The sequence below is a fragment of the Paroedura picta genome, chromosome 7 (assembly GCF_049243985.1).
Source record: "Paroedura picta isolate Pp20150507F chromosome 7, Ppicta_v3.0, whole genome shotgun sequence".
NCBI lineage: Eukaryota > Metazoa > Chordata > Lepidosauria > Squamata > Gekkonidae > Paroedura > Paroedura picta.
In genome coordinates, this window is record NC_135375.1 from 104,250,030 (window position 1) to 104,269,490 (window position 19,461).

The 19,461-nt window shown below is 46.4% G+C and overlaps 1 protein-coding gene across 1 annotated transcript; it reads right to left on the bottom strand.

The window, feature by feature from the left end:
• Positions 1–727: 727 nt before the first annotated feature.
• Positions 728–15,424, bottom strand: DUSP12 (dual specificity phosphatase 12). The gene is made up of 6 exons (XM_077345890.1): positions 15,121–15,424; positions 12,960–13,073; positions 12,729–12,847; positions 10,000–10,096; positions 8,281–8,467; positions 728–4,790 (listed from the first exon to the last, which is right to left on the bottom strand). Exons 1-6 carry the CDS (start codon positions 15,357–15,359, stop codon positions 4,632–4,634), a joined length of 915 nt encoding a protein of 304 aa, XP_077202005.1. The 5' UTR covers positions 15,360–15,424; the 3' UTR covers positions 728–4,631.
• Between the last annotated feature and the right edge of the window lie 4,037 nt (positions 15,425–19,461).

The following is a 19,461-nucleotide window of genomic DNA, read 5'->3' on the forward strand; positions in this document are numbered from 1 at the left end:
ACTCTCTCTCTCACTATATTATCGGTGCATCAAATTAGGAACTCAAAAGAATTCCCTTTCTTAGCCTTACTGATATTATACAACTTTAGCCTGTAAGGCACGGTTTCTTGATAGCTCTGGAAGGGTTTCCGGAATAGGTGGGAGTTAATTAATTCTGAATATATATTTTTAATTTGTTAAGCATTTATTCGGTGATATGACCGTGTATGGTCATAGCGACCCCCTTCCAAAATGTCCAATGCTTGGCCTGGAGGGGGGGTCCAGGCGGGCGTGTCCACAGCTACGCTTCCGAACCATATTCTGCATGATCACACCACTTCTGGGGTTTCTCAGAGCCTGAAGAATGTTTCAGGGGCTTCTCAGCAGTAAAAAAGTTGAGAAAGGCCCTTAAATGCCAACAATGCCCTTCTGTTCGGTACAAAGGGCAAACAGGTTAAACCTTCTGCCAAAGCATAAATGGAGACAAACCTGGCATCAAGAATCACAAGACTCAGACGTTTGTGGAAGAACACTTCAACCTTTCAGGACATTAAATGAGTGACTTCAAAGTACCTGTTTTATTACCAAAGCAGCCTCAAGAACAGATGAGAAAGGGAAACTGCTGAGCGGCAGGTTACTACAACCCTCAAAACAATTAATTCCCCAGGACATCACAGGGTACTGGTTTCTTATCTCATTACATATGCTTACCTCATTCAACCCTTACATCTGCATTAACAATCCCCCGGAAGGGTCATGCATATTTTATTTTCTTATTTGGAATAAGAGACTTGAATGGTAGATTATAATTAATAGTAAAATGTACTGTAATTTGGAATGGTAGATCGGTTTGCATTTCTCTGGTCTGTGGACGGGGGATAATCCTACACAGCCAATCGCACACTTCAAACAAGATGCTGTAAAGATCCCTTCATGCTTGAGGGGAGACAGATGGAGCATGATGGCAGGCTCTCAATTACTTTCTGCATTCCACAGTTAAGAATACATCTGCCCATTAATCTCCAGTCTTGATATTTCCTTCATTATCCCTCCCTAATTAAACCAAAACCAATAGTAACCAAGCTTGTTATTCCTGTTTGGTCCTTGAATCTGCTAAAAATCTTTGTGCGCAAGAAAAATCATACCTTGAATCAAATTTTGTTGGTCTTAAAGGTGCCCCTGGACATTAAAAGAAAAAGGCGATACCAGCTGAAGGCATTTGGGGGAGGCACCTAGTAGCCAGCACCAGGCCAGAGGGCAGGCTATATCCCTGAGGACCATGCATCTTGATGCCAGATGTACATACCCAGTCCCCAAATGCCTAGGACTCACCCTCAGGCTATAATTAACTTTCTAAATGCAACGACTGTTCAGCCAGCCAATTCAATTTTTGCATTTCTTGCCACAAAGTTTTGCCATTCTAAGATATCCATTTAGGTAATTAAAAAAAGAAAGAAACAGGAGAACTACACTGGCTCTGCACCACCCTATTTATGCTGCAAATCCGCCAGACCACAGAAAGACAACCCAAACCGAAAACGGCCACCTGGTCCAGAGATGAACCCAAATGAAGCTATGAGGATCGGAGTGAGGCATGAGAATGAAGATTCTAATGTCAACTCTAAATAGGGGCACAGGGGGCTTCCCAATCCAGAGCAACTGATATTATAGGAAAACTTTAATGACAATTTTCGAGCAACAACTACAGAACCCTTAACAAATTATATGGAGTGGTTTGAGGAACTTGCCACTCAGGAAAGGTTGAAAACGGTGGTGAATATTTCGGAACTGACATTAGAAGCTTCATTTTCTCTCGAGCTTATTCTTGTCGAAAACCTTTCTCAAAGCCAGTAAAAAAAACATTCTACTAAGTGGCATGAAGATCTAAAAGAAAAATTGGGGGAAGATAAATGGGGGTCTATTGTTACCCCGAGGCACAGCTTTCACAAGTAGCCTTTCATTAAAGGAGAACCTGCTAAAGATGGTTCATAGATGGCATATGACACCCTTGGACTTCCTTCATCAGGTCCGAAAGGGTCTTCTTTAGCTGGGCTGGGGCCCATTTACAACAGATTGCGAAAATCATGATCTAAGATTCAAATCTATGCAGGCAAGGGCTCATGGGAATTGTAGTCCATGGATGTATGGAGAGCCGCAGTTTGGCCGCCCCTGCTCTAGAGGGAGGCTGACAGAAAACAACAGCTACGCTGCTGAGACCACGTCCCCTGCAGCAGCCAGGTGTAGGAAGGGACTGTCACAAAGAACTGGTTCTAACGAAATGAGACTACAGTGGTATATATTGGAAAGAGGAAGCTTAGATCCTCACTCTGTTAGGACAGCCTCCACTGAGTCATTGTGTACACAAATGGAACTTTCCTTACAGACCTGGAGCTTAGCTCTCACATCTCTTGCTCATCTTTTTATGCTAATTTGTTGCCTTTCACAGGCCTTAACAACTCCTTTCATCCAGTCTCAGCTATAATCGCCCCGTTACTTATGCATCTTGACTCTTAACAATAATACAATAACAGCAGCTTGGTTTTTATAGATAGCCCTTCCGGATTGGCTTGGAACAAGTCTTTCCTGGCAAAATACACCCCCCACACACACACCTATACGTAAGGCCTGGAGGAAAACCGTCGCAGTGTATCTTCACAGAGTAGTTCAGCAGTGGAATAGGCTGCCTAAGGAGGTGGTGAGCTCCCCCTCACTGGCAGTCTTCAAGCAAAGGTTGGATACACACTTTTCTTGGATGCTTTAGGATGCTTAGGGCTGATCCTGCGTAGAGCAGGGCGTTGGACTAGATGGCCTGCATGGCCCCTTCCAACTCTATGATTCTATGATTCTATCTGATGAAGTGTGCGTGCCCAGGAAAGCTTATACCCAGAATGAAACTTTATCGGTCTTCAAGGTGCCCCCGGACTCAAAACTTGGTTCTGGTGCTTCAGGCCAACCCGGCTCCCCACCCGAGAGCTAGAGAACGAGATTCACAACTGCTTCTCACCTCGCCATCCTGTGCAAGTCCACGGCGAGACGGGATGCAACAGCCGAGGAGCTGGGAACAGAGCTTGCTGCGCTGGACGGCAACATCGCTGCAGCATCCCACAACGGTGAAGCAGAAACGCACCACCGATCTACGGGATCGTCCTGAAGTTCTACAGGAGGAGGAAACGGGTGTTGCGCAGGCCAGCGGCGAGGAGCCCATCCACAGAAAGGGCCAGAAGCGTGTCACTGCTGACACCCTCTGAAGAGGACAATAATACTACCCTCTGACTCATGCTGTGATTGTCCCTGAAATCGTGTGGCTGGACCTCAAGCTCAAATGACAGCCAGCCAGAGCCTGACCAACGTTATCGCCGTTTATTCACAGCTGCATAATCCAGAACGAATCGAGTTCTCCGGGGAAGGGGCAGCTAGAACACACAAAGCTGCTTCATGCAGAGAGACCCTTGGTCCACTGAGGCTGGCAGCTGCTCTCTAGGGGGTCAGGGAAAGGCTTCCCCATCACATACCATGGGGTCCTTCTGACGGGAGAGGCTGTGGATTTAATGTGGGTCCTGCCATAGAGCCAGGGCCCCTCTTGCCTAGGAAAGCGGCAGTCAGGAGGGCGGGAGAGGAGCAGAGAAGGGGAGGCAACAAGCTCAGCTGTTGAGGGTTTTATTAGGACTCCGGGCTGCCCGGAGGGAATTGTTGCAGCAACAGGACTGACAGCTAAGGTACATTTGCCGACAGTCATCATTCCAGAGGGGGATCTGTGTTCATCTGTTTCATTTTATACAATTAGGGAGAAATGAGGAAAGTTCCATTACTACTGTCGCTTCAGCAATTTACGCATCAGGCCTGATTGGACGAAAGCCACGGCAAGTGCTAGTAAATACCAATCCCATCCCGCCCCCCTCACCAATGAATGCTGTGTGCATGCCAAAATAAATCTTCTACCTGATGGAGGTATGTGTGGGCGTAATTCGCCCCACCCTCAAGAGCTTTCTGAAGCAACCTGTTCACAGTTATCTTGTTAACTCCCCCCTCCCCAAAAAAGGATCTAAGCAGAAAGATGGCTGCGATCTCACAGTACAGCACAGGGGTCCCTCTAGTACAGGGGTGGCCAAACTGTGGCCCTCCAGATGCCCATGGATTACAATTCTCATGAGCCTCTCCCAACTGGGTACCTCACAGTACCCTGCATCATTCATTATAAATCAGCATGACAAATGCTTAATCTTCCCAGCTGCAATTCTCGCCCAGATTTTCCTACTAGCCTTAATGGATGCTACTCTTGCCTTGGCTCTCTCACCACCACCAGCAGTTTCTTCCTGCTCCGTAACCCCAAACGCACAATCCTCTGTGGAAATAACTTTTGTTGGAAGACTATATTTTAGCATCCTGCCCAATGGTCACGTCTCCACAATCACCTTCTCTTAAAGGCAGATTTCAACACAAATCAAACCGACGGTTTCTAAAAGTTCTAGGAGATATTGACATCTTCAAAAAAAAAAAAAGACTTCTCGGAGAAACCCAAGCAACTTTGATCTGCCGGTGCAATCTCCCTTCTAGGCAACCCTCCAAACTGGGAGTCGTCTCTACGGATTAAGGCACTCTGTTTGAAGTCCTCAGAATCTGTCGGCTGGCCAGCCTGGGCGGCACGTGCGGGTTCACCTCCCAGGCCGCAGGCCGCCCGCAGGAAGCCCTTTCACTTCATCCACGCGGCTCTTGTGGATCTGGAAGGCGGGGGTCACCCAGTGGCCGCAGGAACACTGCTCACCGTGCCAGTGGAAGGAGCCCAGCTTGGAGGAGCACTTGGGGCACAGAAGCTGCAAAAGAACACAACTAGATGTAAGGCAGGCCCAAAATGCTCTCCACTGGATAATTCCACCCACGGTCCCAGGACATTCAGATCAGGAACCAAAGCTGGCAGAGATTAGTTCATGGAACCTCACTGTGGAACCTGCCCTCCTCTGCCCACAACCCGCCCACCTTCAGGGCACACCTGTACTGTGACGATCACAGAACTATCTCTGTCCAGGGAACCTGCCTGGAGGAACTCTGCCCATCCTTTTCTTGTTTCCGTTCCGTACTGCCCTTTGTCTGGCTCCATTTTCTGCAGCCAGCCAGGCCCTCGCCCTCTCTGCACTTTGCTTTTCTGCCTCTCCGGACCTCCCTACCTTCCTTCAGAAACCATACACCCTTGCCTGTTCCAATAATACCTGAGACTTCTCCACACCCCAGCAAGCCCCCCTTTCTAGAGCCTATCATCCCAGATGTGCGTTCCTCACCTCAGTACCACAGACCTCCCTACTGCCTACCACCTAGGAACCTAGAATCATAGAATCATAGAGTTGGAAGGGACCTCATGGGTCATCTAGTCCAATCCCCTGCACTATGCAGGACACTCACATTCCAATCGCTCATCTACTGTAACCCGCCACCCCTTTGCCTTCATAGAATCAGCCTCTCCATCAGATGGCTATCCAGCCTCTGTTTAAAAATTTTGAAAGATGGAGAACCCACCACCTCCCGAGGAAGCCTGTTCCACTGAGAAACGGCTTTGACTATCAGGAATTTCTTCCGGATGTTTAGATGGAATTTCTTTTGAATTAATTTCATCCCATTGGTTCTGGTCCGTCCCTCCAGGGCAAGAGAGAACAACTCTGCTCCATCCTCCATATGGCAGCCTTTTAATACTTGAAGATGGTTACTTGTTCACAAAGCCAATCCATTCTTTAGCCTCTCTGCCAGACTCAGACCGCTGATTTCATGCACATAGAGTCAATGGCATGCAGCACTTCTTGACCTGTCCTCTGAATTACCCAAGCCAAACTGCCTTGCTTCTCTTGGAGAAGCTGCCACTGCTTCTGGCCATTACATTGTGGGCAGTTGCAATGTTTCTGAACATTCCATGATATCACTGCAGCTCAGCTGAAAGCACACGTGCTCACAGATGGGCAACGGCCTCACATATATTTGGCTAATTGCCCATGTACGACATGACCACCCATGATGCCCAAAGGGTTTAGGGCAATGCTTCACTGCCGGTGCAGCGCTCTGAAGGACCTGCTCCACCAAACAGACTAAGCTGAGCCACAGGACAGCTTGCCTTCTGCCCATTGAGTCCATTCCTCATTTAGATTCAGACACGATCAAGCCTGCCACAAAGCAAGGGTTCCATCCCTCTCCTAAATGAACCTAACAGCCATGAAAGGGTAGCAGGTGAAGGTGTTTGTTTTATTATTTACATTTCTATACCGCCCACATTAAACCTGCCCTCTTGGGGTGGTTTGTGACATTCTTAAAATACAGTTAAAAAGTTAAAATCATCAATATGTAAACTACAGAGCTGGTTCCAGATGTTTACTGTCCTTCTCATTTAAAGGACTCCGGAAGAAATTCCTGACAGTTAGAGCGGTTTCTCAGTGGAACAGGCTTCCTTGGGAGGTGGTGAGTTCTCCTTTGGAAGTTTTTAAGCAGAAGCTAGAGAGCCAACTCACAGAAATGTTGATTCTGTGAAATCACCACTTGGGGATCAGAAGGCAAATTTCTTCCAGGATCGACTGGTTAAAGATTCTGTTTTTTGGGGGGAGGAGGGCATCATTTGGGCATGGAATCGGGGCTACAGTGGTGGGCAGGCAGTTGTGAATTTCCTGCATTCCGCAGGGGGTTGGACTGGATGACTCTGGAGATCCATTCCAACTCTATGATTCTAGGAGGGCTTGCAAGAATGGAAAACTGAGGATGTTGCAGAAGGCTTCTGTTCATGCCCCAGCAAGTCCCCCTTTCTAGAGCCTATTGTCCCATTAATGTTCAAGTTATTTATTTGTTCAAACTGGCCTTAACCATAAGCCTGGCAGAAGAGCTCTGTCTTGCAGGCCCTCCGGAACTGTGCTAGTTCTGTTAGGGCCCTGATCTTCTCTGGGAGTTCATTCCACCAGGAAGAGGCCAAGGCAGAGAAAGCCTTTCAATATATTGTTATTGTTGTTATGTGCGAAGTCGTGTCCGACCCATCGCGACCCCATGGACAATGATCCTCCAGGCCTTCCTGTCCTCTACCATTCCCCGGAGTCCATTTAAGTTTGCACCTACTGCTTCAGTAACTCCATCCATCCACCTCATTCTCTGTCGTCCCCTTCTTCTTTTGCCCTCGATCTCTCCCAGCATTAGGCTCTTCTCCAGGGAGTCCTTCCTTCTCATGAGGTGGCCAAAATATTTGAGTTTCATCTTCAGGATCTGGCCTTCTAAAGAGCAGTCAGGGCTGATCTCCTCTAGGACTGACTGGTTTGTTCGCCTTGCAGTCCAAGGGACTCGCAAGAGTCTTCTCCAGCACCAGAGTTCAAAAGCCTCAATTCTTTGATGCTCGGCCTTCCTTATGGTCCAACTCTCGCAGCCATACATTGCAACTGGGAAGACCATAGCCTTGACTAAACACACTTTTGTTGGCAGGGTGATGTCTCTGCTTTTTAGGATGCTGTCTAGATTTGCCATAGCTTTCCTCCCCAGGAGCAAGCGTCTTTTAATTTCTTTGCTGCAGTCCCCATCTGCAGTGATCTTGGAGCCCAGGAAAATAAAATCTGTCACTATCTCCATTTCTTCCCCTTCTATTTGCCAGGAATTGAGAGGGCCGGATGCCATGATCTTTGTTTTCTTGATGTTGAGTTTCAAGCCAACTTTGGCACTCTCCTCCTTCACCCGCATCAACAGGCTCTTTAGTTCCTCTTCACTTTCTGCCATTAGAGTGGTATCATCTGCATATCTGAGGTTGTTGATATTTCTCCCTGCAATCTTGATCCCAATTTGTGACTCCTCTAATCCCGCATTTCTCATGATGTGCTCTGCATACAAGTTAAATAGGCAAGGCGACAGTATACAGCCTTGCCGAACTCCTTTCTCAATTTTGAACCAGTCAGTGATTCCATGTTCAGTTCTCACTGTTGCTTCTTGACCTGCATATAAATTTCTCAAGAGACAAATAAGATGCTCTGGTATTCCCATCTCTTTAAGAACTTGCCACAATTTGTTGTGCTCCACACAATCAAAGGCTTTAGCATAGTCAATGAAGCAGAAGTAGACGTTCTTCTGGTACTCCCTAGCTTTCTCCATGATCCAGCGTATGTTGGCAATTTGATCTCTAGTTCTTTCAATATATACACACACATAAACACACACTATCCCTTGAGTCCCCTACACACTTGCCATCCTATCCCTTGCTGTGGGCAAAGAACCGATGAAGACCACCCTCCTTTAGAGTTCAGGGCCTAAGAACTTCCCAGAGCATCATCCGACTATCTCTTACGAAAGTGGTTCTCTCACCTGTCCTTCCAGCACTCCTAGCAGAGCTGGCTCCATCCACTGTACAGGCTCGACGAAATAGGAAGTGCAAGCAGACTGACCCCTGCGTTGGAAAGAGGCGGGGTCTGAGAGTCTCTTGTGTGCAAAAGCAGCAGGCCCCTTGCCTTCGGGGTGGGTCAGAATGCTCGAGCCCTGGAAGAGCAGACGCCTACCCTCCAGGAAGAAAGCGACACAACAAAGCAGGAAGAGATCATTAGAAGCTTGTTCTTTTGCATGTGCTGATTAAAATGTGCACATACACGACACAGAACACTTGCTGCTTGGGTCAAAAAATGCAACAAAGTTAGAAGAAAAATGGGAAGATGCAGTAGAGAAGGAAGATGACAAAAGTAAAAAAAAAAGAGCCGGTTTGGTGTGGTAGTTAAGAGCGACTGTTTCGAATCTGGTGAGCTGGGTTCGATTCCCCACTCTTCCCCATGCAGTCAGCTGGGTGACCTTGGGCTAGTCTAGGCCCTGATAGGGCTGTTCTCACAGAGCTCTCTCAGCCCCACCTAGCTCAGAGGGTGTTGTGGGGAGAGGAAGGGAAGGTGATTGTAAGACACTTTTTCAGGCTCCTTCTGGTAGAGAAAAGTGGGGTATAAAAACAAACTTTTCTTCTACTTCTGAATCTATAGAACACTTCGTCTTTTTAATATGTCACAGGATTAAAAAATTTCACCACCAGAATGCATGGTGTCAGTACAGAATGTCTACAAGTAACTTCAAAATCCTCGACTCTGTGTTGTTTCTTGCGTCCATAATGGAGCCTGATATATTCAGACTGGAATTTTTTAAAAGCGCATGGAAAAAATATGGAAACTTGGAACCTCTTGGCCATGATGGTTGATCTAACTGTCAATGCTGCAGTTCCTGATATGGCCCAAAAGTATTCACCAATACTAGATTAATATGAGCTTAATCTGTAGGATCAAACCAGGAGTTTTTTATACCCTGCTTTTCACTACCCAAAGGAGTACAAAAGCAGCTTACAAACTTTTCCTCTCCTTATAACAGACACCCTGTGAGGTGTGTGGGGCTGAAACAGCTTCAAGAGAGCTGCTCTGTGAAAACAGCCCAAGGTCAACCAGCTGGCAGCATGGGGCAGAGTGGGGAAGCAAACCCGGTTCTCCAGTTTAAAGTCTAGTGCTTTTAACCAGTACACCGTGCTGGAATTTCTGACCAGGCACAAAACAGGTTATGAGAGCAATTGTTGGCAACATGAATTATGTTCAGTATAATGGAATCACAACGGCTGAGATGGTAACCACCCAATATGTGGGCAAATTCCTCAGGAAGACTACGGTACCTAATTATGTACTACCTTTGAGTGTCCAAATGGCTAGAAATTCCGAATGTTTATGGTATCAGAGCAACAGGAAGGCAAGCTTTCTTAGCGGTGCCAGGAGAACATCTTGAGAAAAAAAAATAGTATCTGCTTATCTCAGTTACTTCCCTTCTGACCCTTGAAAATATCTTACCAGATTTGAGAATTATTTCAAAAATTATCTGTTCTCCTTGTGGCGACTGTCCAAATTTTACTTCTAATGGGGAAAAATGATGAAAAAGTGCTAATGGTTTAAAAATATTCCTCCAAAGAGGAAGTCCAGGAATATGCTGGTCACAAAACTGAGCCTCCTCATTATCAAAAAGCAACCACCAACCAAAGCAAGGAACAAATTTCAAGTTTGTGAAGCCCCATACCTGCACTTCCTGCACTTGTACAGAGTTTCGTGAACTGGAGTCTCACGTACAGTGTTTGGGTCAGCAGCAAAGACGTCCTGCGGCAGGTATTGCAGCTCTGAAAAGAGGAAGCACATCTGGATTTATTAACCCCTTGACAAGCGTCACGGTAGAATGAAAGCTCCCTGCTATGGACATCTGTGCCATGGAGAATCTGCTGCATCCAAAACAAGAGTCTTTATTTTACAGTTCACTGGATTGCAATTTCAAATAACATCTGCACCCGTATTAACCCTTTAGGGAATTAATATGCCATCTCTCCAAAGAACTGCTTGCCCTCCAGAGCAGCAGCTGATTACAAGAATGACTGCAAGCAACAGCTAGCTAGATAGTTAGGTCTCTCTCTCTCTCTCTCTCTCTCTCTCTCTCTCTCTCTCTCTCTCTCTCTCTCTCTCTCTCTCTCTCTCTCTCTCTCTCTCTCTCTCTCTCTCTCTCTGTACATGGCCTTGAGAGAACAGCCTTCAGAATTCGCAACACGTAGTCCCACACACAACAGGATCCACCCTCTCATGCTGTTAACTGGCAGCAGTTCATATAATCTTGGGAAGAAATGTCTAGTAATATTTGTAGAATGCATGCATCACTTACATGAGCCATTTATACATGAGCCACCATGGTGTAAGTCTCAGACTATGACCAAAATGTGTCTCTCCAGACGTCCATGGACTACAATTCTCCTGATCACCTGCCAGCCGGGAATTGTAGTCCATGGACATCTGGTGACACACAGTTTGGCCACCCCTGGACTATGGTCTGGGAGACCCAGGTTTGGATGCCATGAGAACTCAGTGAGTGATTTTGGGGCCAGTCCACTGTCTCTCAGCCTAATCTACTTCACAGGGTTGGTTGTCACCGTAAGGATAAACTGCAGGGGAGGACAATGTGAGCTGCTCTACAGGAAAAGCGGAGTACACATATCCAAATAAATAATGACATTCATACTTAGTTAATGAACAGCCTGCATTATCAAGTATTTTTAATGCTGATTTCAGTCAAACTCATAACTGACAGAACAATGCAAAAATAACAGTTCAGGTGATTTAGTCTATCTACTTGTGGTCCACAACAAAAAGGAGAAAATATCCTGACACAAGTCAAGAACACCCCCCCAAAAAAGGGTCAAAATAAGGAAAATGTGCCTCTTAGGGTAAAATGTGTTGTAAAATTGAATATTAACATTTATTAAAATTAAAAACCCACGGCTTAAAATTTCAACTCAGCATACTTAGGAGAAAAACTGGCTCCTAAAGGACACTTAATGAGCCTCTTGTGGCGCAGAGTGGTAAGGCAGCCGTCTGACAGCTCTGCCCATGAGGCTGGGAGTTCAATCCCAGCAGCTGGCTCAAGGTTGACTCAGCCTTCCATCCTTGAGAGGTTGTTAAAATGAGTACCCAGCTTGCTGGGGGGTAAACGGTAATGACTGGGGAAGGCACTGGCAAACCACCCCGTATTGAGTCTGCCAAGAAAACGCTAGAGGGCGTCACCCCAAGGGTCAGAAATGACTCGGTGCTTGCACAGGGGATACCTTTACCTTTTACAGGACACTTACTGGACACTGGAAGTGCTCCTCTGGACCAGGGCCTGCTTTAGAAACATGAGGCCTCAAAGAATTTTATCTGGCCTGCTGGTCGATAGAATCGATTAAGGTCCTTAGTCTCCTGCATAGTTAATATATTAGATCACTGTACGTAAAGGAGCCAACTGTATATTTAACATTCCTGTTCCTGCATTTTATGTCTGCTGCTTTATTTATTTATGCCTGACCGCCGATGAAGGCAGCGATGCAAAAATGCATCTGGTCAGTAATAGCATTAGTCTTGAATGCATACTTGGATTTTAATGAGGCCATATTTCCAGACTTGGATTTTTAATTTTAATAAAGATTAATATTAATTTCTACAACATGTTTTACCCTACAGAGGCTTGAGCACATTTTCCTTGTTTTGATCCTACATCTGTGCGGAGCACAGCACCTTTCCCCGAATGTTCCTGTCTCTTGTCAGGCTCTGATCGGAATGTCATAACATCCCCCCAGATGTCAAATTTATTTTTGTAACTTTAAAAATCCAAGCAAATGTCCTTACATATCCCCCCTCCTGCAAAAAAGTCTCAGTATAATTATCCAGTGACTTGCAGAAGTCATGCAGAAGACTGAAAACCTGACGGTTTCAAATGTTTCATTATGTATGGCATTTTATTGAATTGCTAGGTCAATTTAAAACATTATACACCACTCTGAGCCTTATGAGGGGGGGTGGTTAATAAATCCCATAATAACAACAACTAGGAATAGTTCTAATTCTTAGGTCAGGGGGAGTCAAACTGCGGCCTTCCAGATGCCCATGGACTACAATTCCCATGAGCCCCTGCCAGCAAACGCTCATGGGAATTGTAGTCCATGGACATCTGGAGGGCTGCAGTTTGACAACCCCTGTCTTAGGTGATCTCTCCATCTTTAAGCTTCCAAGAGCTTATTTGGTGGCTCCTCTGAGGCTTTTTAAACTTAACAAGCCCTTGTTGCGTTTTATGAATTAAACATAACCTTATTTAGGCTTTTAGCACTCTTAAGTTTTTGGGCGCTTGGATATTCTTTGTTATTGTCCTTGTCCACTACGTTCTAGAGATACTTGTAAACAGCAACTTCCATCGCAAAAGCTTCAGGAAGTCGGAAAATCTTTCCTCTCACTTACCAGGGTATTTCTCTGTTACTTTCTGCAAACGATACTGTTTGTAAAGGACACTGGTTACATCCACTTCACAGCCCATTTGTTCATAGAGTTTCAGTTGCCACTCAAACCCTTCATTCATTCTGGAATTAAGTGGAAACAAACACTTTTACTCAAGAGTGGATGCAGGCCTGGCCCTCAGGAAGGACAGAAACAAGTTTTTATCAGGGGGAGGGGGGGAAGAGAGACACATACTTGGCTTCTGGCTGGGCGGCCTGGACTAAGGCATAGGCCTCTTCAAAAGGGAGATTATTCGCTTTCATTAAATAAGCAGTAACAACAGCAACGCTTCGGCTGACCCCGGCATGACTGAAAGACAAGGAGACAAGTGTTAGAGAGCAGTCAGATTTCTCTTCATGTTTGATTTTCTCTATGAGAGATCTGCTTTTTATAAAGGGTGGAGTTAGGGGCGAAAATCCACCAGCAGAAAGCCTTCATGTGTGGGGTCCCACAGGAAGCCATTCAACATCTACATGTGTCCCCTTGCCCAGCTGGTATCGAATTTTGGGCTGGCTTGATACCAATCCGCTGATGACACTCATGCTATTTCTGCTAAGGGGGTGGGCATCTGTCAACACTCCCAGAATCTCTGTGGTGGACTGGCTCAAGAGAGGTCAGCTGAAGTGAAATCCTGCTAAGACTGAGGTCCTCTGGTTGGGTCAACATGCAGGGAGTTTGGGGGAGAAGTAGTGCAACTCCTACCCTTAACAGGGTAACACCTTCAACCACAATCAGGAGCTTGGGTGAGGTCCTGGATGCCTCCTTATCTACCACCTTTGCCAGGCACAACAACTGGTACTTTACCTCTCAGCACCAGACCTAGCCACTGTGACCCACACAAAAGTCACGTCACCTCCAGACTAGACTTCTGGAACTCACACTATGCAAGGTTACCCTTGAAAGTATTCCAGAAATTCCAAATGGTCCAGGATACTCTGGTCTTTAATGGTAAAGTTATCCCCTGTGCAAGAACTGGGTCATGTCTGACCCTTGGGGTGATGCCCTCCAGCGTTTTCATGGCAGACTCAATACAGGGTGGCCTTGCCAGTGCCTTCCCCAGTCATTACCATTTTACCTCCCAGCAAGCTGGGTACTCATTTTACCGACCTCGGAAGGATGGAAGGCTGAGTCAACCTCGAGTCGGCTGCTGGGATCAAACTCCCAGCCACATGGACAGACAGCTTCAGACAGCATTTCTACCGCTTATCACTCTGCGCCACAAGAGGCTCTCACTCAGGTCTTTACCAGGACCCATTATACCTCTGCTTTCCCAGCTCCACTGACTCCAGATTGGAGACCAAATCACATTCAAAGCTCTAAATCAGTGGTTCTCAACCTGGGAGTCAGGACCCCTTTGGGGTCGCAGCAGGGCAAGCAGGGGTTGCAGCAGGGCAAGAAGCTTGGCTGGGGTGGGGCACCATCCACACAACAGTCCTGCGGGGTAGGTTGAGATAAAGCATTCTTCGTCTGTCTGGAACAGCGGAAAAGAGCGAGATGGGCATGGTGGGACAAGAGGTAGAAATGAACTGAGAAACCTGGAAAAATACCAATTTATATACAATCCTGAACAATGGATCTTCACACCATGGGTCAGTTTCAGTTTAATTTCTGTGAAAGAGCACTTGCATAATTTTATGGTTGGGAGTCACCACAACATGAGGAACTGGATTACAGGATCATGGCATTAGGAAGATAACCACTGCTCTAAATGGTCTGAGGCCCCTCCCACCATGCTAAGAAGATTGTTAAGATCAAGTGGCCAAAACCTACTCGGGGTCCCTGGCCCAGGGCAAATAAAACTGGCCTTGACCAAAGCCAGAGCTTTTTTGGCCCTGACCTGGAACGCTCATCACAGTGAGATCAGGGCCCTACAGAACTTTGGACAGTTCCACGGGGCCTACAAGACAGTTGTTCTGCCATGTCTAACAGCGATGGTCAATTTCCCTCTAGAAAGCCTCATTCCAGTTTCCAATTTAGATGTTTCCTTTTGCAAGCTTCCAGCGAGACTCCAGAAAGCAGCAGGAGGGCATCCCCCACAAGGAACAAATCCAAAACTATGTCCATGCACAAACCTAGAATTGCCAACCTCCAGGCAGGGCCTGGAAACTCACTAAAAATCACAACTGATCTCCAGACTATAGGAGGTCCGTTTCCAATGAGGAAAATGTCAGCTTTGGGGACTGTACCGTGAAGGGGCGGCCACGCTGCGGCTCTCCAGCTGTCCATGGACTACAATTCCCATGAGCCCCTCCCAGCAGCATGCTGGGAGGGGCTCATGGGAATTGTAGTCCACGGACAGCTGGAGAGCCGCAGCGTGGCCGCCCCTGCCTGCCTGCCTGGCTCCCTCCGCTCTCACCATCGCACCAGGACGGCTCCGTCCCCCTCCCGCGCGCGGCCGATGAAGGCGGCGCAGGTATCCAGGTGGCTCAGCAGGTCGCTCTGCGGCGCGTCCAGCAGCGGCACGTGCAGCGCCGCCCCCGGCCCGCCTTCGCCCACGGCCGGCGGCTCCGAGTCCACCGACAGCAGCGCCGTCACGACGCCCGCCGCGGCCTCCTCGCCGCAGCCCAAGAACAGGCCCGGGAGCACCGGCACCATGGCAACGCCGCGAGCGTGAAAACCCCTCCCCTCCCAGCGCCGCTGCTTCCGCCCGCGCGGGGCGAAAGAGGCGGGGCGGCATCCGGGGGGCGTGGCGTGAGGAAGCCCGAAGAGGGTGAGTCCCGGCGGTGTTTCTAGGAGCAATTCCGGCATCGAAGGGCGCCGGGGGCACCGTTGAGATCCACGCATTGTTATGCGGGCGCTGTGCAAGCACGCTAGTTCAGGCACAGGGAAACACTGCATGTTTACGAATGTTGGATACGTATTTTATATGTATATATACATATTGTATATATAAAATGTATACGTATTTTAAATATGCAAATAATAATAAATATATATAATAATAATAAATATGCAAATAATATATATATATATATGCTATCTGTATATGATGTTATAATTAGAATATTATAACGAAACTAGATAGATAATATCTGAGTGTATAATGTATAATATCTATAGAATATCTATAGAAGCATACCTCTTCAGAAACACACTAACTCATGTATACATATATGAAGAAGTGTGTTTGCACAGGAAAGCTTCTACCTTGAATCAAACTCCGTTAGTCTTCAAAGGCACCGCTGGACTCTGGCTTTGTTCTGCCTCCTTAAAACTAACATGGCTCTTCCCCAACTGGATTAAACTTTGTAGTCACTTTTAAGTGGTTTTGTTCGGACAAACAAGGCTCATGGTCTTATTCCCCCCCCCTAATGTACAGTGCTCAATTTGGAAGTCCATTCAATCTACAAATAAATTTTAAGTGAAATAAAATCAAATACGTTTTGTTCTTTGGTTTGGATCAGGTCATGTGAACAAGAACAGTCATCGGGTCATAGTTCCACAAATTGGTCAGTGGTGCCTCAAAATCACAGCTAGAAATTAAAGGGAATGATAGACCCAGAATTGTTAAGTTTTAACACGGCAGATGCTCTCAACCACATTTCAGCATTGGCTAAAGTGCCAAGAAAGAGATCCTAAGCACTGAGAATCTTAAAGTATGTTTAGCGATGCTCTTAGGACTGTACTGTTAATGTTGTCATTCCATGAAAATTTGCACCCTTCTAAGTTCATTACAGGCATTTAAAAGGTAGTAGTAGTAGTAGTAGTAGTAGTAGTAGTAGTAGTAGTAGTAGTAGTAGTAGTAGTAGTAGAAGAAGAAGAAGAAGAAGAAGAAGAAGAAGAAGAAGAAGAAGAAGAAGGCTGAGAGAGCCCTGATCTTACTGAAGAAGAGTTGATTATTATATGATGCTTTTCTCTACCCGAAGGAATTTCAAAGTGGCTTACAGTCTCCTTCCCTTTCCTCACCTCTGGTTGGGACTGCTCTGTAAAAGACAAATTATTTTGTATTTTCCAGGTTGTGATACTGGTAATGGAAAAACCCATTTGAGGGAAACAAGAGTCAACACTATACCAGAAAGTACTTTTAATCAGTTTTTCAAAATGGGGAAAAACCTGGCTCCCAAGTAACGTTTTTTTTTTCAAGATGTGTCGGTTTCAATTGTTCATAATAAATGCCACAAAAATAGCAAAAAGACTTCCAGGAAAGGAGCTTCCACAAAGAAATGTTCTGCCTCCTTAAGCAGAGTGAAGCAGAGACGCGGAAATCAGCTGTGAAGAAGATCTGGCAAAGATCGAAATCGACTTTCCCTCATGCCATTAGCCTTGTTGCAATTTTGGTCACATTTCTTACAAACCATTGAAGTAGCCACCTATTGAAAAAGAAACTTTGGAGGAAGAGTTCTCCCATTTTGAAAAACTGATGAAAAAATACTTTCTGATATATTTTTCGCCCTTTTCATCATTTTGGTCATTCTTGGCTTGCCACCTCCCAGCAGCGACTGGAGATCTCCTGGGATTACAACAGATCTCCAGAGATCTGTTCACCTGGACAAAATGGCCGCTTTCTGTGGCATCAGACCCCCACTGAAATCCCTCCCCTCTCCAAGCCCCGCCCTCCTCTGGCTCCACCCCTAAAACCTCCAGGTATTTCCCCATCTGGAGATAGCAACTGTAATCCAAAAGGACTGTCCATCTCCCTCCCTGCCACACGGAGGAGGAAAGAGAAAGCCACACTGGCCACAGAAGGCCACAAGGGGCTTAAAGGGCCCCTGAGAGCAGAGAGCTACTTGCTGTAGTAGAAAATGCAATCTGAATGGGAGGGAAAGAGAGATTTCTTTCATGACACAAACAGTCATTCTCCAGGCTTAACCATAGCTGCCTAATTCTTTCAAGGGAAATGGGAAAGGGCACAGCTTCAAGCTACAAAACACCCTGCCTGGTGCTCAGCCACTGCAGAGGGAGAGAGGGGGCAGGAAGTTGGGAGAAGGAACAAACTCTGATCTCACCCACCCCCGAAACAAAAGGCCCAATTTCAACATCTGATTAGAAGACAGCCAATTCATGTCAGGAAAGCAGCATGGAAGAGGAGGTTCTGGTCTCCTCTGAATGCATGCTGCGGTTCTGGTCTAAATTGGCCCCGGTGTGTCTGGGAATTCTGAACAGGAGACCTGCAATGGACCGCCAGGATTGTAACCTCAACTTGAAGCCTGCTTCATTTCCCAAATCACAGTGGAATCCTAAATACAGTTATGCCTTCTAAACCCTCTGGCTTCAATCTACTCAGAAAAGAGAAACTCTGCTTAGGATTGCACCACTGGACTCTGTATTCTACCCTCAAAGCTAAATTGGGTCCTTTTAAAACTATTCTTTCAGCCAGGGATTCTGGGGGACCCTGGGCGTTTGTGGCCTTCAGATGGCCATCACGAGATGCCACTGGAGCCCACTTCACCTGTTGCCCAATCTGCACCCATACATTAATGCACCTTCAATGCACCTTAGAAGTCGATTATCCTGTTCTGCACAGGAAAACCCAGCTGCAAAAGCACATTGAAAGTGCGTTATCCTCCATGTGCAGAATGAGTCCTAGTCTCTTTCTCCACAATCAAAATGGTCAATGATTGATCCATTGATTGGCTGGCTCCCACACCTTACATCCATGCCCACTTCTCTGAAGGGGCATGGCCCCGCTTCCGGGAGCCCTCAAAGCCTCGAAAATATTCCAGGGGTTCCTCCATGGACAAAAGGTTGAAAAAGGCCAGCTTCAACCAACCTGGCTGCATGGCCCATGGAAATGTGCCTGTTTTCATGAATCTAAAATAAGCAAGTGCCCAAAGGGTGAAAGGTTGCCCATTTACATGCGCTCTTCCAACCACTGTGCTTATGAATGCCACAGGATGCTGTTATTGTCACAGTACAGCTGGCTTGACCAGAAAACTATACACAAACCAACCCTGTCGCCACACTCGTGGAACACACAGAAAAAAGCCACGGGGTGTAAATTAACCCTAACATAGTGTTTCCTTTCTGAATCTCTGGGACATACACATTCCTGATTCTCTATAAATCTGAGGACTAGAAACGTAGCTCAAATCCATACAGGACCCAATTAAACATAAACTGTTTCAGCAGCATCAGAGTCTACTCTACTGTTCTGAACAAAGGATAGAGGTAAGAGGTTGGGTGGGGGTTAGTTTCACTGGTTCACAGTATAACACTTAACCCAGTGGGCAGTATCTTGAATGGCTGAGCTTTGACCAGTGACCTCTTCATCTGGACAGAAACAATTTGGTAGCATTCGCCATTATTTAAGAAGCTTAATGCCCTGTTTCTAGATAAATCTTACATTTTAACCTTCCCTCAACTCCGGTGACTAAGCAGGAAGAGTCAGTTCAGGAGGGCGATGCTTTCCGTCCTTATGGTTTCTCTTGTGCAGTTTTTCTGACCCGCCTATTCATTTCCTTCAACACCTGCTCCTTCAGCCAACACTCCTGTTTCACAAATTGGTCTGCAGGCTCCTCAAATAAACATAAACGGGGTGTATCTCGGTTTCGGACCATGCGGGCCCGCAGCACTTATTTCTTTGAAACGATTTACATCTTTGCGAGTTTCTTCGGGTCTCAGTTCCAAGAAAGTGACTAAGATTGCCATGCAAATGCAGGGGGAAAACAATGTGTTTAAAAATAATTGCCACTTCCTGCTGTCTATTGGTCCTTTTTCTTTGTGGTGGTTTGCTTTCGCGGGTAAGCTTGATCCTAAG

Coding starts and splice junctions, on each gene's coding strand:
- DUSP12 (XM_077345890.1), bottom strand. CDS start 15,359: ATGGTGCCGGTGCTCCCGGGCCTGTTCTTGGGCTGCGGCGAGGAGGCC. Junction 12,848..12,959: donor GCCGCCCAGCCAGAAGCCAA/GTATGTGTCTCT, acceptor ACTTAATTCCAG/AATGAATGAAGGGTTTGAGT. Junction 10,097..12,728: donor AGTAACAGAGAAATACCCTG/GTAAGTGAGAGG, acceptor TCCTCTTTTCAG/AGCTGCAATACCTGCCGCAG.